This window comes from Amblyomma americanum, chromosome 3, assembly GCF_052857255.1.
Source record: "Amblyomma americanum isolate KBUSLIRL-KWMA chromosome 3, ASM5285725v1, whole genome shotgun sequence".
Taxonomy (NCBI): domain Eukaryota; kingdom Metazoa; phylum Arthropoda; class Arachnida; order Ixodida; family Ixodidae; genus Amblyomma; species Amblyomma americanum.
This window is the reverse complement of record NC_135499.1, coordinates 181,411,574-181,434,927: the sequence shown is the minus strand read 5'-3', so window position 1 is coordinate 181,434,927 and position 23,354 is coordinate 181,411,574. Positions and strand designations below refer to the sequence as shown.

Here is a 23,354-nt window from a genome sequence, read left to right as displayed (position 1 = left end):
AATTCCTTGTGGGTATCGATACGCTCTATTTCTTTTTGCTTACGTTTGGCTAGGTTAGGTTACAAGGCCCAGATTTCAGAGGGCTGGAGATTTTGGTATTTAAATTCCCTATCAATCGCACAAAGTTCTTATTTGCTTATTGGCCATTAATATTGAACACAGCCATTTAAGCAACTGAGGAAGCTAACTTAAATACTCAAGGGGGAGCTTCAGGATCAAGTTTAAACGGATCAATTTTTAAAGCGTAGGTTAAGACAAATGAGATGAGAAGCGGATGGGACAACCGCTCTTGCCTTTTGTCTTTACCTGTGCTTTCAAAATTCCGTGTTTTATACCAACTAGCCCCGCAGACAACTTTGTTGAATGATCAGCCTAATCTACTGCAGCATGACCAACCTCTGGTTTCTCGTCTGCGATATTGTGGTACTCGCATGGGTCTTCAATTATGTCGAAGAGGCACGGCGCAACTGTTGAGTCACAAGCAGTGCGGGGTAGCGCGTGTACACTTTCACATTCCAGTGGCTTTGAGTAGAGCACGCCGTCGGACAGTAACTCCTCCTTTTCGCCGCACAGAGTCCTCGTAACACCTGCGCTAGTGAACATTCTGGCCACGACCGAGTCTTTGCAGGCATCCAAGGCCCGGCTGGCGCCGTTGCTGTCGGGATCCACATTGCCGGACACAGGAATCCATCGGTCGCTTCGCCCGCCGAGGACTGTGCCGACGACGAGCTTGTACTGGCCCTGAATTACGGCGGAGTGGTTCTCGATGGGGTCGATGTTCAGGAGCACCTCGCTTCTTGGCGCGGCGGATTTCGGATCACGAAGAGACCGCACGTGACTGACGCCGTCCAAGTCGGGGCCAAGGTCCCCCGGAGATCCTCCTGTGAGAAAATGGGCACGAATAAATGAATTGTTCTTCTGTACTTTCTTCTGTTATGAGACAGTAGTATTGTAAATAATAAGGGAACAAACGTATACACCTGCAGAAGTTTCATTTTTCGCCGGCCAAGGAAGGCGTATAGGTACGAGCGGAAGGGAGGCAGGGGCTCTTCAAACAAGAGATGTTCATCCTTGAGATTCGAATTTGTGCAAAAAGAAAAGGTGCGGTTTCAGTAAGAGAGTGGCACCTAGTGTTGTTAAATATCAGAACGAACGTGGTTACTGTCGTTCCTTTTAGCAAATAGCAGGGCAGAAGAGAAACATTTCTTAACTTTACTCCTGCTCACCTGAATACAGTACAAAACAATTAAGATTTGTGACTTCCCCCACATTAACACTAAGACACTGTAACGCTCCGCTGCAGTCATTTATTGCAAAGAAAGCTTTAGCTTTTGTGACTGTACGTTAATTTCCAGAAAGTACCCCGGGCGATGCAAGAGTAAAACGAAAAGAAAAAGAAATCAGGTACCATTATTTTATTGAGGAACAACATTACTGACGTACCTACATCTGCCGAGAAAGATTATTTGTTCTGATACCTCCTGACAGGGAAATAATATATGCTCAGAATCAAGCATTTATCAGAATGGTCTCCCTCCAGCATTTTACATTCAGATGATTCTCTTCACCTCGGCACTTGACATGTCTGCTAAGGGTTGTGTCGATAAGGAAGCTCTTTTTGAGCCAGAGTTTTTGATGTACAGGAAAGGTTTTTCTGCCGGGCTCGCTGACACTCAAATATTCATTTGCAAGGGACACCTACCGGCCATCTCGTACAATGTGGGCAACCAGTCAGTCACGTGGAAGAGGCGGTTGTACACGGATCCTGGCCCAAGCCAGATGTGATCGGCAGTCCAGATAAGACCTGGTACCCGCACACCACCTTCCCACAGCGTGTACTTCTCTCCCTTCAAAGGCCAGGGCGAGGCAGCATCTAGGCCGTCAGTAGTGGCGCAGGCGCCATTGTCGGAAGTGAACACTATTATGGTGTCTTCGAGCATACGTCTCTCGTGGAGTGCCCGGACCACGATGCCGACAGACTCGTCCAGAGCAGACACCATGCCTGCGAATCCAGCCGCAGGAGGATTAGACACGGAGGTTTTGGCACTCTTGCTGAGTCCAAAAAAAAAATGCCTACTAGAACTGCGAGTAAATAAGCTCAGGAGAAAATAATTGATGTTTCGAAACATCTGCTATCAACAGGGAACAAAAATTATTACAACACCACAAATTTAGGAAGAATGTTGTCCTAATCTAAAAGCACGTAAAGATAGAAAAGAGAACAGAATTGCCTTTTAGGACCACGAGCTCCATTCGCCAAAAAATGGGAAAAATTCAAATTTCAAGCGCTTTAATAAGTTTGCAATGGAGCTCATTGTCTGAAGGCATCGTTTCAGTTATTTAATTGTTGGATCGAGAGAATTTTTAGGTAAACTTTAATTTCGTAGGTTTAACGTCCTGACCAACGCGCGCAGATATCGTGCGACACATGAGCGTTTTTCTATATCGCTCTTATCTAAATAATACGGCCGTGGACGGCATCGATCCGGCGACCTTAAGATCAGCAGCCCAACGCAAGGCCATTGATCCACCGCGGCTCATCAGGTGAGTGAAAACGGTTTGCTTTTCAAGCTTTTGCGAGCAGCGTTCCCCATCGCTGTGAAATGTCTTCGTGTCAAACCGTGGGCACACTTCCGTTTTTGGAACAGTCAAGGCAATATAAGACGAAATAAGTCAAGCCCAAGGCTCGTAGACAAATATTTCTGGTGCTGAAATTCTAAAGATATGAAAGCAAGGAGAACAGATTTCGACTTGTGTTTTCGCAAACGTGGATTTCACGCCCTAGAATATACATGGGCGATCGTGTCGAAACGTCTCACTGAGTAGACAACGCTGGCACATCTCAATGGGAGTTTTCACCATCGTTGTCATCAACGCGTGCGGGCAGCGGGGGCGAGACCGGCCTCAAGCGTAAAGACATTCTGAATTCATAAAAGACCGCGCTGTCAGTACAGAAGCATCAATCGCCTACGTATTTAACCTAGGCTTTTAGAGGTCCCTGACAGGTAAGAAACAAACTTTCAGATAGTAGAGGTGCCATATGAAGTTGATCTATATATCGTGAGATTACTGAATTCCAATGGAAACGATGACATTTTCACTTAAAAATGGGATTTAGAAATGCTAGAAAACGTAAGCAAATTAAATACGGTCTTCTCCACCATCGGCTGTATACGCAAGCGAAACAGTGTGACGTTAAGACAGTTATCGTATATGCAGCCCTACAGCGTCAATCACTTCGAGTCGGCGGCCATGGAGTCCTTTGCGCTTTTGACGTCATGAGTTTGAGTCCACAGAAAAGAAACAACTTTCCCAGCGATAAAGACATCTTTTGCTGTCCATTAAGCATCAACGTATAGCCTGACTCAGCCGCCAACCGGTTTTTGCCGAGGTCAAAATCTGGATAGAGTTCTTCTCAATCCTCGTTGAATTTCAACGAATCAAGAATATTATTTTTTGCCTTAGTGTCTAGAATCTCAGAAATATCACTTTTTAGTTGCGTGCTCAAAGTTGAATTTCGACGAATCAAGAATATTATTTTTTGCCTTAGTGTCTAGAATCTCAGAAATATCACTTTTCAGATGCGTGCTCACAGACTTTACGCTTTCTGTAGCTCCACAGTTCGTTTTCACCTTTTCTTGCCATTTGATCATTGCCAATCTTTACTCAGCTATGATTCGCCACGGTCCCGTACTCTGACGAGCCGCGATCATGCAGTTGGCGCCGTTTATGATGCCTCTTTTCTATTGCCATGAATCAAGCGGTTTCAAACGGCTGAACACGCGGGGAATGTGCAGAATGGCTGCGATATGATGAGGCAAACTTGCATGCTGCATGAAGCACCCGCACGACAGCGGAGCCTAAATGGCAGCCATCAAAAAAATGACAGCCTAAGCCGAGCTATTTGTGTATGCGATGCGCTTGGACAGCCTACAGTGCGTCCTTGAGTGACAAATTTTCATAGAAGGTGGGCTTATACGGTGGGCGCAGCTGGCAAAAGACAGGGTTAATTAGAGAGACATGGGAGAGGCCTCTGCCCTGCAGTGGGCGTAGTCAGGCTGAAGACGATGATGCTAATGATGACCTGTTTTCAAGTACTCGTTCACGCGGTTTTAATTCTATATGCGTTGTTGGGCAAATACGTGGGCCCGGGATAGGTTGATGGCAAAACTAGGGAAGACAGGAAAAAATATATGAAACAGCGTAGGACGGACACGACAAACGTTTATCGACATTCAAGGTCCCCTATGACTTTATCAGTTGACCCTTGAACATGGTGTGAAATATATACAGGTGTTAACACAGCACGTGAAACGCACTGAGCGCCAGAGGCCAGATAAAGCACCACCATCGCTACACGAAACCAAGCCTTTAATCGCCATGTTTTATATCCGTGAAGAGATAAAAGTTCGACGAAAAAAAAAAGAATATAGGTGAACTATCTCGTTGCATAGAAACCAAATGTTATCGCGCACTCTTGGTTTTTGGCCTTTGGCCAGCCAGCCACCGCCCACGCAACCACACCATACGCGTTCGCCAAGTGTTTTTTTTTTTTAACGAGGACACTAGACCGGGCGGGCAGTGAAGAGCGCAAGAGGAGGCGGAAAGCTAGTGATCTTTCCATCGGGTGAATCAATGAGGGAACGCCGGGCGAGGGTTACTTCTTTTTCATTTAGGTTTCTACCCATGTAACAGCTTCAAGTACAGCGCGAAAATGCGCGGTTTAGCTGTGTCACCTCGTGGCGCCTAAACAAATGTCGCGGCCCGCTGTGTCTCCATATATGCAGGGTGTCCCAGCTAAAACAAAGTGAAGTTTTTTTAGGAGTTATGTAAGGTACCGGCTACAATTTTTTCGCTCCACTCACTTCAATAGGTCGTCGATATTAACCCATAAACTTATAAAGTATGTTTTTAAGCGCTGCCGGTCAGCAGTCGCTGGAACTTGTCTCGGAACTAGGAGCAACGCGAAGCTCTACCGTGGGCAGCCCAGAAGGCGCCCATCTAGCAGCGCCTAAACAAGTCGCGGGTTAAAGCGCTGTACTTGCCGTTCATTCAGGCGCCCAGATCTCATTGTCATGTGGCATTTTAAATGTTTTGCTGGGTTTTATTTTTGCCTGATAAAAAGCCCACGCTAAAGCTACCTCGTCGGAAGCACATGGCTCGGAGCATTTACATGGCGCCTGACAACTTTCTAATTCACACCTGATCGTTTAAGCCATATTTAAGTAATTAGTTATGACAATTAACAATTAAGGTAAGCGCAATTAACAGATACCAAAAGAAACTTCGCATACTCCTAACAACAGTCATTTGATTTCAGCTTGAAAAAACCTTATGGTTATATCTGCTATCTTCATTTCTGCCGGAACAAGCTGTATATCTTACACTATGCCATTGAGTAACCGCCATCCCCGCTAATGTTGTCTTGAAGCCATTGATTGTGAAATAGTAGGCTCTAGTGAATTCGGCACGCCTACATAGAGACTATCGGCGGTTTATATAGCACGGCAATTTCATACACGCCAACCCAAGAGCGTAACATCGCTGATCTAGTGATTTACAGGCGCACTGACCTCTTCAGTAATACTGACATACGATAAATTTGCAACGAGTGCATGCCTTTACCACTATGAATGTATCAGGGAGTTTCGATACAGAATGAGTACAGTATTTGGCTATCAGCAACTATCCAACTATTCGTGAAAACAGCTTTGAATTATGGTGCAGCTTTGGATTGTGGCTGACTGCGCAGTCGTATTGTACAGCATACCGTACCGGCGTACAGGGTCCTGTTGACATGTCCGATGCCTTCGTATCCTCGCAGATACTGTTCGGGAACCTGGAGGCGCTCTCTTTTGGTGGCAAAGTGGGGCGCCAGGTGAGCCAGATAGAGGAACATGGGCTGCAGCCGCATGCATGCATTAGAACATTGATGCATGCTCTGGGAGGTGCTAGGAGCCAGTACAGTCAAATCACTGACAAGAAAAGAAAATAACATTGGCGGTGCAGTTTTGACTAAAAAAAATGCGCTGAGTTTAAAAAAATACTGGTTTGCGGGATGCATTTATTTCTTTCACAAAACGTTTACGCAAGGCAAAAATGCCATCGGAGCAGAGAGCATGTCGCAAACTTTTTAGGTCACAGCTTCGAAGCCTGATTGCGCCGCTAACGTCGCCAGATTTTCAGTCAGGTTGGATAATCCGGTACGTTTCTGGTACTTCGTACTTTTCTAGACAGGCAACAATTTTATGGGCCAGAAACTTACGCCCATCATTTCTTCCCACCTTTGGAATGCTACATAATGAACCGCACCCTTCGGCATTAATAGTTTTCAGTATCTTTTTAAGTTATATAACCGGAATTTTTCATCCTTTCTTCACATATGTTTCACTTATGCTTCATCGCCGAATGTTATGTACACAGTTTCAAAAACCATAATGACAAGGTATGGTGTCCAAGTGGCGACTTGAAAACACTTATCGCTGAAACATGGGCATGCCGGAGAATGCCCACGTTTTGTTAAGCGAGTAACATGATTTTGAGTGCTGCGGTCACTGACGATGTATCCGTGGCTACATCAAAGAAAAGCAATCGCGATATTTGACCGCACACTTCTATACGATTCGATTTCTTTTTGCTTAACACAGCACGAGATCGTAGTTCAAAACGGGGGCGAGCAACAACTTCTCATGCGGCACGTGGTCTTGATACTCATAAATTGAAAGTTTATGTTGGAGAGTATTGCAAAGCTTCTTTCCGCTCCAACTACGGCGTGCACTGTAGCCATTGCTACGGTGCGCCCTGGTCTTCGCTAATCGCACAACAGGGTAGGCGACTCAGGCTCGCCAGTCTGGTAAGATGTTGCGTGACTGACTTGATCGCGTACTCACGTTTTGTCTGCTTAGAACCCTTTGAACCTATTGTAGGTCCTCTTAATGGCCGCACAGCCTCTTGAAACAAAGCGCAGCTTTCGTTTATGGCTACACAGCGTTTTGCGATCCTTCCAAGTCAGGTACCCGCATGAACAAGTCGTGTTGTACTTTTGTAGTAGTTATGTAGTACTATGTAGTATTACAAAAAGACAAAACAAGGAAATCACAGCCGCGACAATTGCTACCTAATATCTTAAGTACCTGAGCTGCGGCCGGCGGAAATATAAGGGACAAGGAGAGGATAGCGAGGCAAACATCTCGAATCAAAAAAAAGTGCACACGGGAGTGACAGCGAGAAAGGGCAGGCGAGAGATATGCGCACTACTTACAGAATGCGTAAACAAGTTTGCGCCAGTTGCGCGCGAGAGTCCCGGGCCTGTCTGAAGTAAAGCTGCGCGCAAGCGACCACTAGGAATATTATTTTACAAGACATGCAAACACACTGTATATAAACAAGGCCACGTGGGCATAGTGTCGTGTTACTGTAAATAGTCACTCACGGCACACTGCAAAAGAGGCCGGGATGGGGCGCGCGGACGTTTATTGTCCAACCTTAGCAGCACACGTCACTGAGAGCACTGTAAAGGCATGTGAAAGCGGGACAATACGTGCACGACGGCTCACCGTCATATCACGGAGGCGCGCTCTGCCGCGCGGCCACATGGGTGTCCTTAGATTGTTCGGAATGATTCCCAACGCACTGTAGGCCCCGAGCATCCCACAGCGTTGGGAAAGTGGCACAGCTTGGGAGTAGCAGCTCTAAAGTGTTTACTGCATCACAATCACTGCACGCGTCGCTGAGCGCCATTCCTGTAGGTGCACCCGTCGTTCAACGAGCCACAGGCAACCGATGCGCACTTCCATGATCACCGCGCGATGGGGCACGTTAATGAGCACTTGTCGACGACGGAGATGCGTCCTCCAGTGCGCGCGTACTAGACATGCGCAGAACGTGAACTTGAGCAATTAAGAAATTACGTTTCAACCCTTCAAGTGTGCAGTACTCAAGAAGTACTTTGGTTTGGGCTAGTTGGTTCATAGCTGTAGATGATGTCAGGACGGCGCGAAAAGAACAAGGACTAGAGAGGCACAAGAACCGCTTGTCCTGTTGTGTTCTTGTGCCTCTCTAGTCCTTATTCCTTTCGCGCCATCCTGACATCATCTACGTGTAGTACTCACAGCCCCTACTTGTGAGAGGGAAAGTTTACCTGAGAACATTAACATTAAACATATGCGACAAAGAAAACGCACAAATAGCATTTGCTTACAATCAGCATCAATAAAAATTGGCGGAGGTTTGGCATAGTTAAACATGGTATTCAGAGAAAGCTGCACAGCAATGTTTCTTTTCGTGATGTACATATTTGTATCGAAATCTGTCAAAAGCATAGGTGAAAACAACTTAGCTAACGCTCTTCATTTTTATATCGAATTCGCGAATCATTTGTAAAATTTTTTTCTCTCCTTCTTTTTATTTATCGATTTCAACACTCTCGGTTATGTTTTATGTCAAATAATTTATATTTTAAATCGTGACCACAGCTCGTAGCAATAAAACGCTAGACATTCGAAAAGCGTGCTTAGCGCATGCATGCGGCACGCCTTACATGCCACTCACATTCAGTGGTTATTTTTATTGGCAGACACAAGGCGTTTACTGAGTATCAAGACGCAAGTGGAGCTTCCAGGCGGCGTTTCAAGAACCCAATGTTAAAAAACTGGGTAAAAAGCAGCAAGTAAGTGTTGCGTCTGCCGTTTTATATTCATCTTTCGACGAGAAAGAAATTTGGGGTCTAACGACAGGACCTTGTCAGACATAAGAGCAAGGAAGTTTCCGCACCCTGTCCTTCGGATGGCTTCTGATTATGGACACAGCCTCTTCGCTGACGATGTGTGTGTAGTAGGCTCCATCATCACTCCTGGATGGCTGGAGGCCCCGCCAAAAATCCAGGCCGTGTGGCATACCAGGCTGCGCGAATTGCCGTTGCTTAAAATCTTTATTCAATACGGCTTTCACACGAAACGCTGACGCTGCAAAGCAACACTAAATTCTCGAAAGAACTTGAAATGGAAACTAATTTGCAACCCACATTATCCGCATTGTTTATGCGACAGGGCTTATTACAGATGAATTAGCATTGGCCTGGTAATATTTTTTTATAAAGTGTTTCACAGCAGTGTCACCGATTTTGTAAAATACAACCTTTGTCCGCAAAGTTTCGAGACTGATTTATTTTCTTCTCTAGAAATGATTCCCCAAAACATATGTTGGTGCGTATGTGTAGCGCCGTTCTTTCGGGCTCACCTCAGCTATTTATGTTAATTGCTGTGGCAGTCGCTAGATGGCACTACATGTAGAAAAATGCGTTGTCACTAGTCGTCTGCGCATTCTACTGTGAGTGAATGTGGAGAGATGGACGTCCACCTCGAACAGCGTGTAAACATAAAATTCTGTGTAAAGCTTGGCAAGACAGCCAGACAGACGTATGAGCTCCTTCGTGACGCTTACGGCAACGAAACATTATCGCGGCCGCGAGTTTTCGAGTTACACAAGAGGTTCGTTTCGGTGAGAACGTCGCTGGAAGACGGCACAAGGCAGAGGCGCCCTTCAACCTCACGGAATGAAAAAAACGTGGCTCGGATCGGGGAGATCATACAGCAAGACCGCGCCATTACAGTCCGCACGCTATCAGATGCTCTCGACATTAGTAAGGCAACATGCCACCAAATTTTGCGTGAGAACTTGGGGAAACGAAAGCTCAACGTCAGACTTGTGCCGCACTCCCTCACAAACGACCAGAAGGACACGCGGGCATCAATGAGCGCTGATTTTCTCTCCGAGGCAGAGAAGGATGCTGCATTCGTCGACAGTATCATTGCTGAAGCGAAACATAGTGCTTTAATACGACCCTCAAACAAAGGGGCAGCGCGCCGAATGGCGGCCCACAATCTCTCCGGCGTCGAGAACCGTGCGGCGACAGAAGACCGAAAGAAAGGCGATGATGATAGTATTTTTTTTGACGCCAGAGGTGTTATACACCACGAGTTCGTCCCACAAGGGCAGACGGTGAATCAGGAGTTTTATATCCGTGTGCTCCAACACATTCGTGATGCACTGCGACGCCGTCGCCCTGACTTATGGGCATCTGGAAAATGGAGCCTTCTCCACGATAACGCAAGAGCGCACACTGCACTCAGCGTGGCAAAATTTCTCGCCAAGTACAGCATTACTATACTTCCCCATCCGCCATACTCGTCTGACCTCTGCCCATGCCATTTTTTCCTGTTGCCTCGTGTGAAGAGAGTTCTAAAAGGTCGCTGGATGGGGAGCGTGGAGGCCACTCACGACGCTACGACAAAGGAGCTGGCAGCCCTGCCAAAAGAAGCGTTTTCCAACTGTTTCCAACACCTCAAGAAGCGTTGGAAGCTGTGTATAGACTGCAACATAGACTATTTTGAAGGGGCACTGCACAAATGATTTCAACGTTAAACGAATCTTTTTTAAATGGGTTCAGTCTCGGAACTTTACGGACAAAGGTCGTAAGCATTTTGTGTTAGAACAACCCTTTTTTCGGCATATCATTGTCAGCGGTGTAACGCATCAGTATACAGCTAAGACGAGCTCTAGCTCGCATTTTTGGGGCCGCACACGTGTGAAAGCGATACCAAGCTAGCGGCCAGCAAGGGAATCAGCCATGCCTACGCGCGGGCGGCACCTAACGGAGCGCGTGTGACGTGCTTGTTTCGCAGCGCCCGACTGGGAGCGGCGAGTGGACTCAGACCACGTCGCGACCCAAACCAAGCAGCCCATGTCCCGCGGATGGTAGCACCTACCGTAGAAAGGCAGCTGCGCATTGCTGGACCGCTGCACCGCTGCGCCTGAAGTGGTGGGAAGACTCCCAGTGATCTATGAATATAGAGATTGACCAATTCCGCATATAAGGACCTCAACCCATTGTCGCTATCCGAACAGCTGCCATCCGTGAACATCGGGTCTGAACACCGGAACCGAAGTGAAAACTGAACTGCTAGCGCACCTAATTTGCACTTGGCCTAACTATACGCAAATAGACCATCATAAGCTAAAAGCTAACTACTCTATAGTACTTTACCAGCCTGCTAGCTGGCACGTCTTAGCTGTATTCTGATGCACTACACCGCTGATAATGCTATATCGCCCAAAAAGACAGTCTTCTAACTTAAAAACCTATTTGACCTTACTGCTGACAGAAAATTACTTGTTTTTTTGGGGGGGAGGGGGAGGGGGGGTTTCCTAGGATTGCATGACAATGAGTATATGTGTAATACTTACATTTGAGCTAGCTGGTCCAGCGTCTTGGAAACAAAAAAAGACGCGCAAAAGACGACTGACGTAGAAAGAACAGGCACCACAAGTGCTGGCTGGCAACTTATCGTTTATTAACAAAATGCAGAATAAGTACACACACAAAACAACAAAACAGAAGAAATCAATCAGGTGCGTCTAGATATGAAAGCTCCCTTTCATGTAGGACAACACATGTATGCTCGTTCTTACAGATATGATAGGCCTCCAACACCTCCCTTGTTAATTGATAAGGATGCCAAAACAAAATTGTGGTTGTTGTTTTCTTGTTTTATGAGTATGTACTTATTCTGGGTTTGTGAAAAGGCGTTCAGTGGCGAGTAAGCGTTTCTTGTGTATGTTCTGCGTAGTTCTCTCGATCTTTTAGCGTTTTTTTCCAAGAGTATGGGCATAATTAGAGAGGACCACAGGCCGCTCTCGCACCATACTCTTAAGACACAGCTTAAGTGTGCCCCTAATTTTTTTCTCTTGTGATCGTTCGGAATAGCGACAAGTTTGAGGTGTAAAAATTTCTCAGGTAGCAATAACACCTATATATAATTGATTTTGTAGGCGCCAAGTAAGTTTACAGCATCCTGGGGTAAATTTATAAAGACCACCCATAGACATGAACAAGTTAGTCGAGTTAGGCTATTTAGTATTATATCTTTTTTCTCTTTGCGCTTGGTTATTGCGGACACTTACACCAAGTCCCGATTTCTGTTTTCAACCAGAACATCTTTGCACCCTTGCCTTTAGATGTACCGTGCCGTCTACAGCTTTGTTTTTCTATTTTGCAAAGTTCAGCTTACCGCATCTCGACCGTGGTTGTAGTAGTCCACGAAGCCGCCCCTGGATCCCACATGGCTGGAAAAGCCTCGTCTGGTGGGAGTGTATTCAGACTTGTAGTGGCCGAGATGCCACTGCAGCAGCAACAATACTGAGCACTGAGCGAAGATCCTAGTGCGCTTTGGAGATGACTGTCGCGCTCGTCGAAGCAAACATAGAACGACAAGATTTAGTTCTCGTGAACACTATCTCAAGTTTCAAGAGCACTATGCTAACTTACATCCGCATATATCTTTGTTTTTTAGCCAGAAAAGTGAGCGAAATGCGAACGAATTTTTCTTGTATTTACGCGTGCTGAGCATGGTCAGTTCTTTTTTGGCTACAAGGTACTGGGCCGCAAGAGTTTCCGCAAAAGGCACTAGAGGCAATACATTCTACACAAATGACGGGCACAGACCCTAAATGGCGTTTTAGGAGCTGCTTAAAAGGGGCATGAAATGCTTTCCGCCTAAGCCACTTCTCCTTTTGACCCCGAGAGTTTCCCTTCACGCACCTTGTGAGCAAGAAAGCATGAAATGTAAACAAACTGGAGTAATTATCTGTGGGACCACTTTGCTCCACGTCTCTGCAATACAGTTTTCTTGTCTGCAGGACACTACTTCCTTCACAAAATCCCCAGTCTTCGCAACCTTCTGCGTTTTGAAGAAACAAATAGGAATGACGTACCACATCGTTTGCTGCCTATCGTTAAGAGCTCCGCCCTCCTGAGTCTATTGGAGAGAACTCTAGATTTGTTAAAATTAATTTTCAGACCAACCGTTCTGGATTGCTTGCCTAGGTCCTAGATCATGCCTTGCGATTCGGCCCCTCAGTTTCATAGCAATTCAGTGTAATCAGTGAATCAGAAATTACAAGGGTATTCTCATAAGCTTTTGTCCCTACTCTTCCCAATTTAGCTCTCTGAATACCTTCTGTAAACATATTGTGAATAGTAACCGAGAGACCGCATCTCCTTGCCTGACAGCCTTCCTTATTTGTGTTTTATCCCTTTCCCTGTGATGGTCGCTGTGCAAAAGCCAAAGATATTTACCAGTACCTTTACATATGCCTCTTCTACACCTTGGTTACGCTATAGCTGCACGAGAGCTGAGGTTTCGACTCAATAAAAAGATTTCTCGTAATCTATGAAGGCTATATACAGAGGTCGGTGTTATTATGTGCATTTCTGCATAACCTGATTGATGGTGTGAATATGATTGTTGAGTAGGCCTTCCTAACACCAGACTAGTTGAATGGTTGAAGGAAGGGTAAGGTTCATTTATTTCGATTACGCGATAACTAAGAAAATACTTTCTAAACAATGGACGTTAGGCTGATATCTTTGCAATGTTTCAAGAACTTGAGGCCCTTTTTTACGGATTAAGATGAAGCTAGACTTTTTCGAAGATGCCGATACTCTTGAGGTCATGAGGCACTACGCATACCACGAGAAAACTTTTTCGAATACATTATACACACCATCCCTAAAGAAATCTGAAGTTTTTTAATACATTATACACACCATCCCTCAACACATCTGCAGTTACCTGATTCTAACTAGCCGCGTTTCCCATTTGCATTGCATATAAAGCTTTCTTGACTTCTTCTTTTGCTATCAGCGGGTTCTTCAATGCGTACACACCACTGGCCTTATCGTTAGCATCTTTAATAATTCGCCTACGCTATAAACCTGTCTATAAATTTTTCGCCGTTTTAACTACCTTATCCATGTCGACAATGACACTGCCCTCCTTGTCTCCCAGGGGATACCGCCGATATCTGTCAATGACCAATTTCCTATTGACCGTTCTTAGGCTCCTTCCCTTATTTGGAGCCCGCTCGATCCTATCCACATTACACTTCCTTATTGTCATTAACGTTATGCTTATTGATAACATGTTACAGTCCTGCCAGCTTCATCCTACATATGGGGGTGGAGGCCTTCACACCATTTCCGTTTCTTAATCAGGCCTTTCATCTGCTCAGTGAGCTTGACTGTATCCCGCATAGCTAACCTACCTACTGCTTTTGTTATGCTATTCGTAATGATAATTGCGAAGGCGTGTTTATTCTCCTGAACAGATCCTCCTACGTTAAAGTGTAATATCTATTCTCCAGCGGGATTCTGAATTCCTCTGCTTTCCCAATCGCCGTTAAGTCGCAGATGTGCTTCTTCCTTACTGTTTTCCTCCGTTCGCTGTTCAAACCTCGGCTAATTAGAGACCTCATATCTCATCTTGCCGAGCACCTCCGCAGCCTGCATTATTCCGGGGTGCGCTTACAATATGAAGTATATTTAATTTATAGTCTCGCTGCTCGGGTTTTCCTAAGTCGTCTTCCGGTTCTCCCTTTAGCGGAATAAGGATTTCATAAAGGGTGGACAACTCCGTTCTGCGAACTCTACTAATAACTCACCCCTGCTATTCCTAGTACCTATGCCATAATTCTCCATTGCCTGGTCGCCTGCCTGCTTCTTGCCTGCCTTAGAATTTACTTCACCCATCAGGACCATGTACTGCGTTTTTACCCTACTCATTACCGATTACACGTTTTCATAGAACCTTAATACTTTTTTCTCATCATGATTAGATCTACATGCATAGGCCTGTAAAACCTCCATGATGAAAATAGCGCAAAGGGAATGCGAAAGACGGACAGGATGCCGCAGACAAGCGCTATCCCCCAACTCCAACTTGTACATCTGATTAGGCTTAGTTACAATAACCACCACATTGTCATTATTGCTGCAGATTTCCTGTACGTTTTCAGCTGTACCCTTATTATTTACGAATACCCCACCTCGCCCTCGACGGTCAGCTAAACCACTACAGCATGTAGTAGGCGTCTGCGCTTTAAAACTCATATGCTTCATATTTTCTCATATGCTCACTGAGCCTTACGAGATCCTATTTATTGTCCGCTAGCTCCTCGAACAACGGTGCTAGGTTTGCTTAAAGTGATAAGGTTCTAGCGTTAAACTTTGACAGGTTGAGTTTATAAAGGCAGCCTGTCCGGAGCCCGGACATTCTTAACCACCTCCACTGCGTCACAGATCTGACAACCGCCTTGGTAATGTGCGCGACATTGTGATTCAAACCGCCTTCCATTTTTACATGCGAGGCGGATGCTTTACCTCTTCGTCATCGCCGCTATACAGATGACAGATAGGGATAAGACATTTTGCGAGGGACTCACTTAAAATTTATGCGGGAACACAAAGAGCCCCTTTTAGATATGTGAAAAGTAAAACGGAAAACCAAGCATTTTCACATACCACGACAGCAGTTTCACTCGAATCATGATGGTCACAGTCAACACACTAACCTTTCCCAGCATGTAGGACGTGTATCCCAGGCCGTTTAGCCACTCGGGAAGCAATTTGAAGTGCAGTGGTAGGCCCCGTGGCTCATTTTGCTTAATGACGAAGCTCTGCGTTCCTGAGCATAGAAAAGATACTAAATGTCAGTGGGTTTAGTTTATGGGGATTTAATGTGCCAAAGTGACCCAGTCTATGAGGGACGCTGTTGTGAAGGCCTCCTGAAATTTTGACCACCTGGGGTTCTTTAAGGTGCACTGACATCGCACAGTACACGGACCTCTAGAATTTCGCCTCCATCGAAATTCGACCGCCGCGGCTGGGATCGAACCTGTGACTTTCGGGTCAGCAGCGGAGCGCCACAACCATTGAGCCACTGCTGTGGCCTGAAATATCAGTGGAGGTAAATGATCTCGAGGGAGTTCAGCTATAGGCATATAGGGCTATATTCAGTTTAACATCAAATAATTTGCATTGATCCAGTACGGAATGACATCCGCTGCACTTTGTACAGAAACACTTATGCGGACTGTTCTGCAAGTACCGATACAGAAACGGAGGAGCTTTAGTTGCGCTATTCAAGTCATCGGCAAAAATTTTTAGAATGCCAAGTATGCTGGACGTCCAAGTATATTCTGCAAGGTTAACATTGACAGCAGTTAATATGTTCTTCGTGTCATATACAGACGTCCATTCGGTTCCATTCTAAATAATCAGAGAGGGTATCTCCAGCTATATGTTAAACAAGAAAGCCAGATGATATTTTCAAGGGATTTAAAGTCGTCAGACATTAACTGGGCGTCGTGTACACTTCATCCTTGCCCCAGTCTATACTGAAAACAAAATGTTAGATATTGCTTGTACGTGTGACTCACTGCAGGTTATCCTTAATTTCGTTGCAGTTCAAGAGAACTCCAAATTGATTCTTTGTTTCTATCATCTCAAATGGACTGAAGGGACTTCGGTGCATGCGATAGATGTCCAGCGCACTGTACCCCAACCCATAACTGAACCCGCTCTAAGTCTTTAAGTCGTATATTTTGATAGCGGTCGCTCCGCGGTCAATTGTGCTTTTTAGAAGTCAGGCTCAACTAGGCGAAAATATTTTTGGAAACGAAGTTTTCGTTTCCGGCATAATACGCTGCCGGCACCGCCTGCCCAGGAGAAAGCTGCGCATACACCGGTAGCTGCTTCACGTGCAAGGACTCCTTTGGTCCTTGTAGTGCAATATTTGCGACTCTCCCGAAGCTACAACTCTGTGGAGAGGGAGAAGGAGTCTCGTCTCCCCCGCCCCTTCCGATTTCATCATGATAGCTTCATATTCGCCGTTGGTGCCTCCCTGTACTGCTCGAATGCAGACCCTGCGGCCTGGCGACTTTACACCAAAGGTGCGCATCCTTTGCTGTACTTGCCCGTGTGTATCGGGTAGCGCCCGGTCATGAGGGCTGATCTGGAGGGCGAACAAAGAGGCTGGTAATACAGTCGGTTGAGGCGCACGCCGTTCCATGCAAGCGCGTCGATGTTGGGCGTCCTGATCTGGTGGCTCCCCTGGTAGCTGAGATCATTCCATCCCTGCCACATGAACATAATAGCTTTCGTCGAAGATTTAACAGTGCTGGCATACATGAAGGTGAAATTCGTTAAAACAGATGCTTGGGCGAGTTGGTAACTCATTATAACCAGAACAGCGCGCAATAAGACACGGACACGAAGGGAGACACGACACACACGAGCGCTGACCGAGACGGTGTTCACTGGGGCCTTGCAACGCAGTAGCGCATCAACTCCTTCAGACACGCACCTATCTGATTCTGATCTGTTTTAACCTGACACGAATTTCATTTCTAGTACATCGGGCCCTATTCATTGTCTGTCCGTCCATCCATGTATTCTCGTCACCTACATTGCTGTCGCCGTATGCAACGCACGATCATTGGCTTTTCTCGTCAAAGAAAAACGTGTTCCAACGTACGTTCTGCAGCTGTTTGGAGGATTCCTGCCTTCGCAAGGCCATTGCTCAAGAATTTGCCACATCCTGAAGGCTGAATGGAATAGACAAGCTCGGTTTTACAGGCGCAGTCTTTTTCTTCTGCTGCAAAGAACCGAAGCCCCACCACATAGAAAGAAGAAATGGAAAGAGTTTTCGGATTTAGCGAACGCAACGGCTGACTTCCTGTGGCACCAAACCCTTTTCCAGCTACGCGCATCACCGGCCAGAAAGAAGCACACGACAGAGAATGTCATCCACACCGCCGGGAACGTGTCGCTGCCTACGGAAGTGCGTCGTGTTCTCTCCCAGGGGCCGAAGTACGCCACGGAACCCAAAAGGTCGCCCGCAGAACTTCTGAGCCTGGTGAGGCAGGTGTCCAGGTTGGCACCGGCGGCAGAATCAGGTAGGTGCGTGTCTGGAGGAGTTGATGCGCTACTGCGTTGCAAGGCCCCAGTGAACACCGTCTCGGTCAGCCTCGTGTGTGTCGTGTCTACCTTCTTGTCCGTGTCTTAGTGCGCGCTGTTCTGGTTATAATGAAGGTGAAACTTGAAACTCTGCAGAGTACATGTAGTTCTTTTTTTTATTGCGACAGTGTGCCTGCTGGCATAAGGTATTTACAAACATAGGCACACACTGGAATCTCGGCAAAGACTACGCCGTCCTTAAAAAATTCGCCATCCCCGATGGCTTAGTGGATTCTGTGACAAGAGATGGCAGACGTTTCGCCCTCGAGCGCACGAAGGTACCACACCAATGGCATGCTTGACGATTTCTTCCGCTTGCTGCGCATAAGAGTAACCTATGCGATCTTACGCTAATATAGTGCCGAAGCTACAGTATGGACGCCAAGCCGAATAAAAAGCCTATAATAGACGGAATTGAGCATGCATTTAATATGCGATACATTGAAATAGCTCCACGGCAGTTAGCTTTTGTGCTCTATCATTTCCGAATTTATTCGGTGCAAATACTCTTGGCCGTTTGGCTAGACAACTCAGCTGCAGATCAACCATCGGCGCCAAATTTATCTTTTTTCTGTGCTGTCACATGCTGTATTACTCTTCTGCCTACACGTACCCGCCGAGCACAATGCGTAGAACTGTGAACCAGCAAATGAGCGTGAGAATGATTCTAAGAGTACATGACAACGTTTCACCACGACAGGCTATTGGGCTCACCAGGTCATCGGCCAGTATGAAAACAATGTGTGGTTGCTTCCGCCGAGAGGGCCACATGAAGGTCGTCGCAACGAGAACCACCGCGAATGCCAAAGCCGACGTGGCTCTGAGTCGACCTCGCCGGTAGTTCTGTTTCCCCGCCTCGTTGGCCGAATGAACCGCTGAATCTGCACCATGTCCTGACGCGTTCACTGGTTTGCCTTCATCTTGGAGGGAACACTTTCCGGTTGGGCTAGCCGACCGCACAGTCCGGTCGGCCCTGTTCAGACATCCGACATTCAAGGTAGATGCAAGTATCCTTTCACATGCACAGAAAGCCATGATAACCTGAACGATGTAGGCTTTTGTTGCACATAAACTACGAATGTGCTGCTTTGGAAGTCTACAAACATTCCGGTGTGCATTGGAGTTCGGTCTACGGCAGGAAACAGCTGCGCAGCAAACGAGAGCATAACGGAGAGAAATGAGAGAGTAAGGACAACTTTAAGGGCCTCAGCACGCGCAGAATGCGGCTTTTTTTATCCCTCTCTCCCATGCATGCGTCAAACACGGAATGGCGGGATAGAAAAAAAAACATAATAAATACTCATGGAACAGCTGCGTCCCACCCGCACTACAAAACAAAGGGAAAAGAGAGGTACATGACTTCAGCTGTCTACGTCTGGCTGGCACATGGTCGACTTGTTTCATGTTATTGGGTTAAGAATGAAGAAAATCGGGAGCTTTAAAGCATTTTAATTTGAGGCTTAGATTTGTGCTTTTGCTTGAGTAAGAAAGGAGATTCGTGATTGCAATTTTGTGGCACAAGTATAATTTATGAAGCATTCCTTTCCCTTTTGACACTTTTATTTTTATAAAACAAATATACTCACTCACTAGACAAGATTGTGGCGCAAGTTAGGATGCATCCGCCCACATCTTGAACAGTTCACGCTCACAGTGGCATGTGTCATTTTTTTTGTAATATCTCTGTGCACGAGCCTACGCTAACATGATAGCGATATAATAGTTAACACGATGGAGGCAAGACCGGTAATCAGTCAATTTCAAAGTTCTGCTGAATTGTTCCCAGCGCATCCCGCTTCTAAGAAGCATGTTATAAGACTCGATCTCCAATATGTGACCATTTCAAATGCGCCAAAATGTGTTTTAAAGGACAACTAAAGGCAATTTCATACAGTTAACGTTCGCAGTAAAACTTTTTTCCCTGGCTGTCTCTCGCTATGTTGACATTTTTGAAGGAGCAAAAGATTCATTTATCGGCGAGAAATTAGGATTCAAAAATCTTACCGCCGGTCGAATCAAAATCGCGATGTCCTTACCGAAAAGGATGGGTTGCCAACATTTTGAAGTGAACGGCAGTGTAGCGTAGCCTCTGTGATGTTAATGCGCCCAGCATACTACACAGAGAAGGTTATATACCATTGCCCTTATTGTCAGAAATGTTGTGTAAATATGCAGAAGTGATTTCGTGGCACACACTTCATATTATCGGAGTTTGCAAAAAGTGTACGGTGCTTAGAGCGGGACGCCCGATGGTAAGACGCCGTCAAGCGCTCCGCCAACACAGACAACCACAGGGGGACGGCACAGACACACAAGCGCTGACAAGTGATTTTATTGCCTGAAGGTGACACCTTTTATAGGGCAAAAAAATGCGTGAAAAGGATGAAAAAGATACATAACAAGGATTTATGACACAGCCAACATTGTAAGGCACATGCGCAGGGAAGCAAAACTATAGCACACCAAATCAAGTTAGTTTAGTTTTCTCTTTACATTTCGTTAACAGTTATCTGCTTGGTGAAAGTCCAACTCAGCACCAAAGAGAGATAAGGCCGGGGTGCTGATGCACTCACTGCCAAGTTTCCTTATTTGATAGGCTTCTAAACTAATCCGTGCCGTCTTGCCAGCACTTTTGCCAACAATCTTTGTTCCTTCAATCCGTGCCACGCATCCTTCGCACCATACTTACGTGCGCAACTTAATGTGCGTCTAGGTTCTAAAATTTTAAGGCGTCTTCTCCTAAACGGTCATTCACGCGACGATCAGTTTGACCGACATAATACTTTACCAAACGGCGTTTCATGATTTTCGCTATATCCATGTCTTTTGACATTGCAAATGCGCGGGCACAACTTTCCCAGTTTGTTGGGAGCCGAGAAAAGAACAAGCACGCCGTGCCTGTTTTCATGTTTTTGAGGTTGTGCGAGATACGGCGGATATAGGGCAGAACCACAGGCCTATAGGGGCCTTTTTGTGATCTTCTGCAGTTTTTTTCACGTTCCACACTTGAATTTTTGAAGCAGCTGGGTATCAAAAACGGCAGTCAGGACCGAATAGAGAAACCCTGCTGCCAAAAGCCGGCTTATCGGTTTATTATAACTGTGATGCGTTTGTTATGGGCACGACTTTTGGAGCGCAGATTTCATGCACAGCGACTATATTCCTCTTTTGATTGTCTTAGACTGCGCCAAATTGCATGGCAGCAACTTCTTTTCGGCACGTTGGTGATAGCCCCAGCAAACGTGTCCTTCACAGAATGTGAGCTTAAGATATGAAAACTGTAAAACAGAGACGCCTGGCAGTTCATGGGTAAATCTAAACCCAAGGCTGCGCTAAAGTAGTTAAAACTTCACCTACTGTATAGAGGTAGGTAAAGGTGGTCTTCTTTGTTAAAAGTAATTAAAAAGTCATCACTATACCACAAACTTTTAAAACCGTCACCACTTTAAAATCCCTATTTAAAAACTTATCCTAGCTAAACAAAATATCGCAAAGTACAAGAGCCCCACATGACCCTATGCAGATACCCCTGCGCTGCAAGAATGACTGGTTGTCAAAAAAAGTAAAAGCAGAACGTAAGTGAAACTGCAATAATATTATAAAATTATCAACGGACAATCTTGCTGCGTTCTGAAAAGGCACTTCGCCGTTTTCTTCTAAGCATTCTTTAACATACAACAAAAGTTTATCCTTAAGAAAGGAACAAAACAAGCTTTGTATGTCAACAGAAAAAAGCACTTAAGAAACTGTGTGACATCGATTAACTTTTTGATGATGAAGGAGTGGCCAAAAGCAAGGTTCTTAGGCTCTTTTAACACGAAGTGGCTGACGCTCGTTTGCCACGAACCCTCTTCACTGACAATAATACTGAAAGAAGTTTCTGGTTTGTGGGTCTTGGCCGTAAAAACAGGAGTTAAGCTATTACATCTGCTATTTGTGATGTTCCTGGCAAGAGTGTTCATATCTAATCTTTTACAGAACTCAATAACGTGGTCATTACTCTTACTTACCTTTTCCTAACAGGAACAAAATTCTTATTCACTGCTACTTTCGCTTTCTCACTGTAAGTTCTATTCGGTAAAACTACAATCCCACCCTCCTTATCGGCTTGAAAAAAGCATCAGGTTATTGGTCTTGAAGAAAGAAATCACACTATTTAACACAGTCACTGTGTTAGTCCAGTTCTTTCAGCTATATCACGATGTCAGATCTTCAGATATTCATATCAGAAGATCTGAAGGTTAGAAGATAATTATATCAGAATACCTTCATAAAACAGGACGATATCAGACCTTCAGATCTAATATCATTTGCACTTGCGCTAAAGTTTATGGTGTCTATTTTTCTCCCTTTGGTGAGTAAAATGTACATTTAACTGAGTATTTTTGTTGCCTATACCGTGAATATTCAGTGCCTAAAAATCCGGCCTCTAGTTATTATGAAGGCAAATCTTTGCGGGAGAAAACAATGAAGGCAAGTGTATTTAGACCGGAAAGTACTTTTGAATTAGTTCTTGTATTGAAGAAAAATTGATATTTATTGTTTTCGCCCATTTCGCTGGCAATGCGTTTCGTATTGTAAACGCCACGTGGTTCCAGTAAAGCCGGCGTAACTGTGCAAAGCTAACTCCATTCCTCCCAGGTACATTAGAGCGGCCTTCAGCCAGTTATGTTTTCATGTTATTTTCCGGAGCGCTTGGCTGCTTGAGGCTGGCTATCACTTTTGCGAGAACCGTTGCACCTGTACTTGTAAGAGAACGTCTTCCTATTCTGATAAATGATGGCAGGTCGCTAACATGAGTAGTTAGGCTAGAAATTTCTCTATACAGAGTGTGGAACTGGCAGCAAGGTTAACAAAGTGGTAACAGTGACCGCTGTCTTTTCCTTCATCTGTACGAATGCATTCTGTCGTCCCAAATGCAGTATCGTCTTTTTTCACTGTGTAACTTCTGCAATGCCACCAACCGCCAGAGGTCTTCGAGATAAAATTATTAATATGGACGCGTCTCTCGCGTCCAAGAACCATAACTAATACTTATAATCGTAGACTTCGACTCTGCGGTAAAGTGCTGGACCGGCCAGCGACGAATTGATGTAAAGCCTGCGCTGAAGTTCATTCCAGCTTGAGTACAAAGTTGAGTGTCTTGTTTCGGTCATCTCACGCGGTCACGTTTCTGGCTTCCATGACGTGCATAAAGAACCGTTGCCGTGCCACCAGTGGATGATGTCCTTGTATACTTTCCGGTCTTCTGGCCGTGCCTTATATAACGCTTCGCAAAGGGTGCAGTGGTCGGTGAAGTTGTTTGGAACGACATCGTAGGTTGTCCTCCAAGCTAAGTACTCCTTGTATCGTGATGGGTCAGCAGCCACTGCCTCCAAATAAGTAGCGAGGTGCTTGGGCGAAGGAAACTCTAGCGCGTTGATGTACGAGCCTGGAGGACCGACGTCTGAGTAGTTTCCGAACACGACGGGAACCATTCCGTGTAGAAGAGGATTGTAAA

The 23,354-nt window shown here is 45.6% G+C and overlaps 1 protein-coding gene across 2 annotated transcripts in view; it reads right to left on the bottom strand.

Moving 5' to 3' along the window:
- The window catches only part of LOC144125563 (arylsulfatase B-like), a 30,316-nt gene extending 7,293 nt beyond the window's left edge, over positions 1–23,023 (bottom strand). Inside the window, exons 1-8 of one of the 2 annotated variants that reach the window (XM_077659053.1) lie at positions 18,569–23,023; positions 16,813–16,972; positions 15,409–15,521; positions 12,069–12,179; positions 8,773–8,901; positions 5,776–5,902; positions 1,703–2,002; positions 397–881 (exon numbers count right to left, since the gene is read on the bottom strand). In XM_077659053.1, coding sequence (XP_077515179.1) covers positions 397–881; positions 1,703–2,002; positions 5,776–5,902; positions 8,773–8,901; positions 12,069–12,179; positions 15,409–15,521; positions 16,813–16,972; positions 18,569–18,889 — 1,746 coding nt within the window. In that variant the 5' untranslated portion in view covers positions 18,890–23,023. The remainder of the gene's footprint in view (positions 1–396; positions 882–1,702; positions 2,003–5,775; positions 5,903–8,772; positions 8,902–12,068; positions 12,180–15,408; positions 15,522–16,812; positions 16,973–18,568) is intronic. The other variant, XM_077659054.1, reaches the window with a different exon arrangement.
- Between the last annotated feature and the right edge of the window lie 331 nt (positions 23,024–23,354).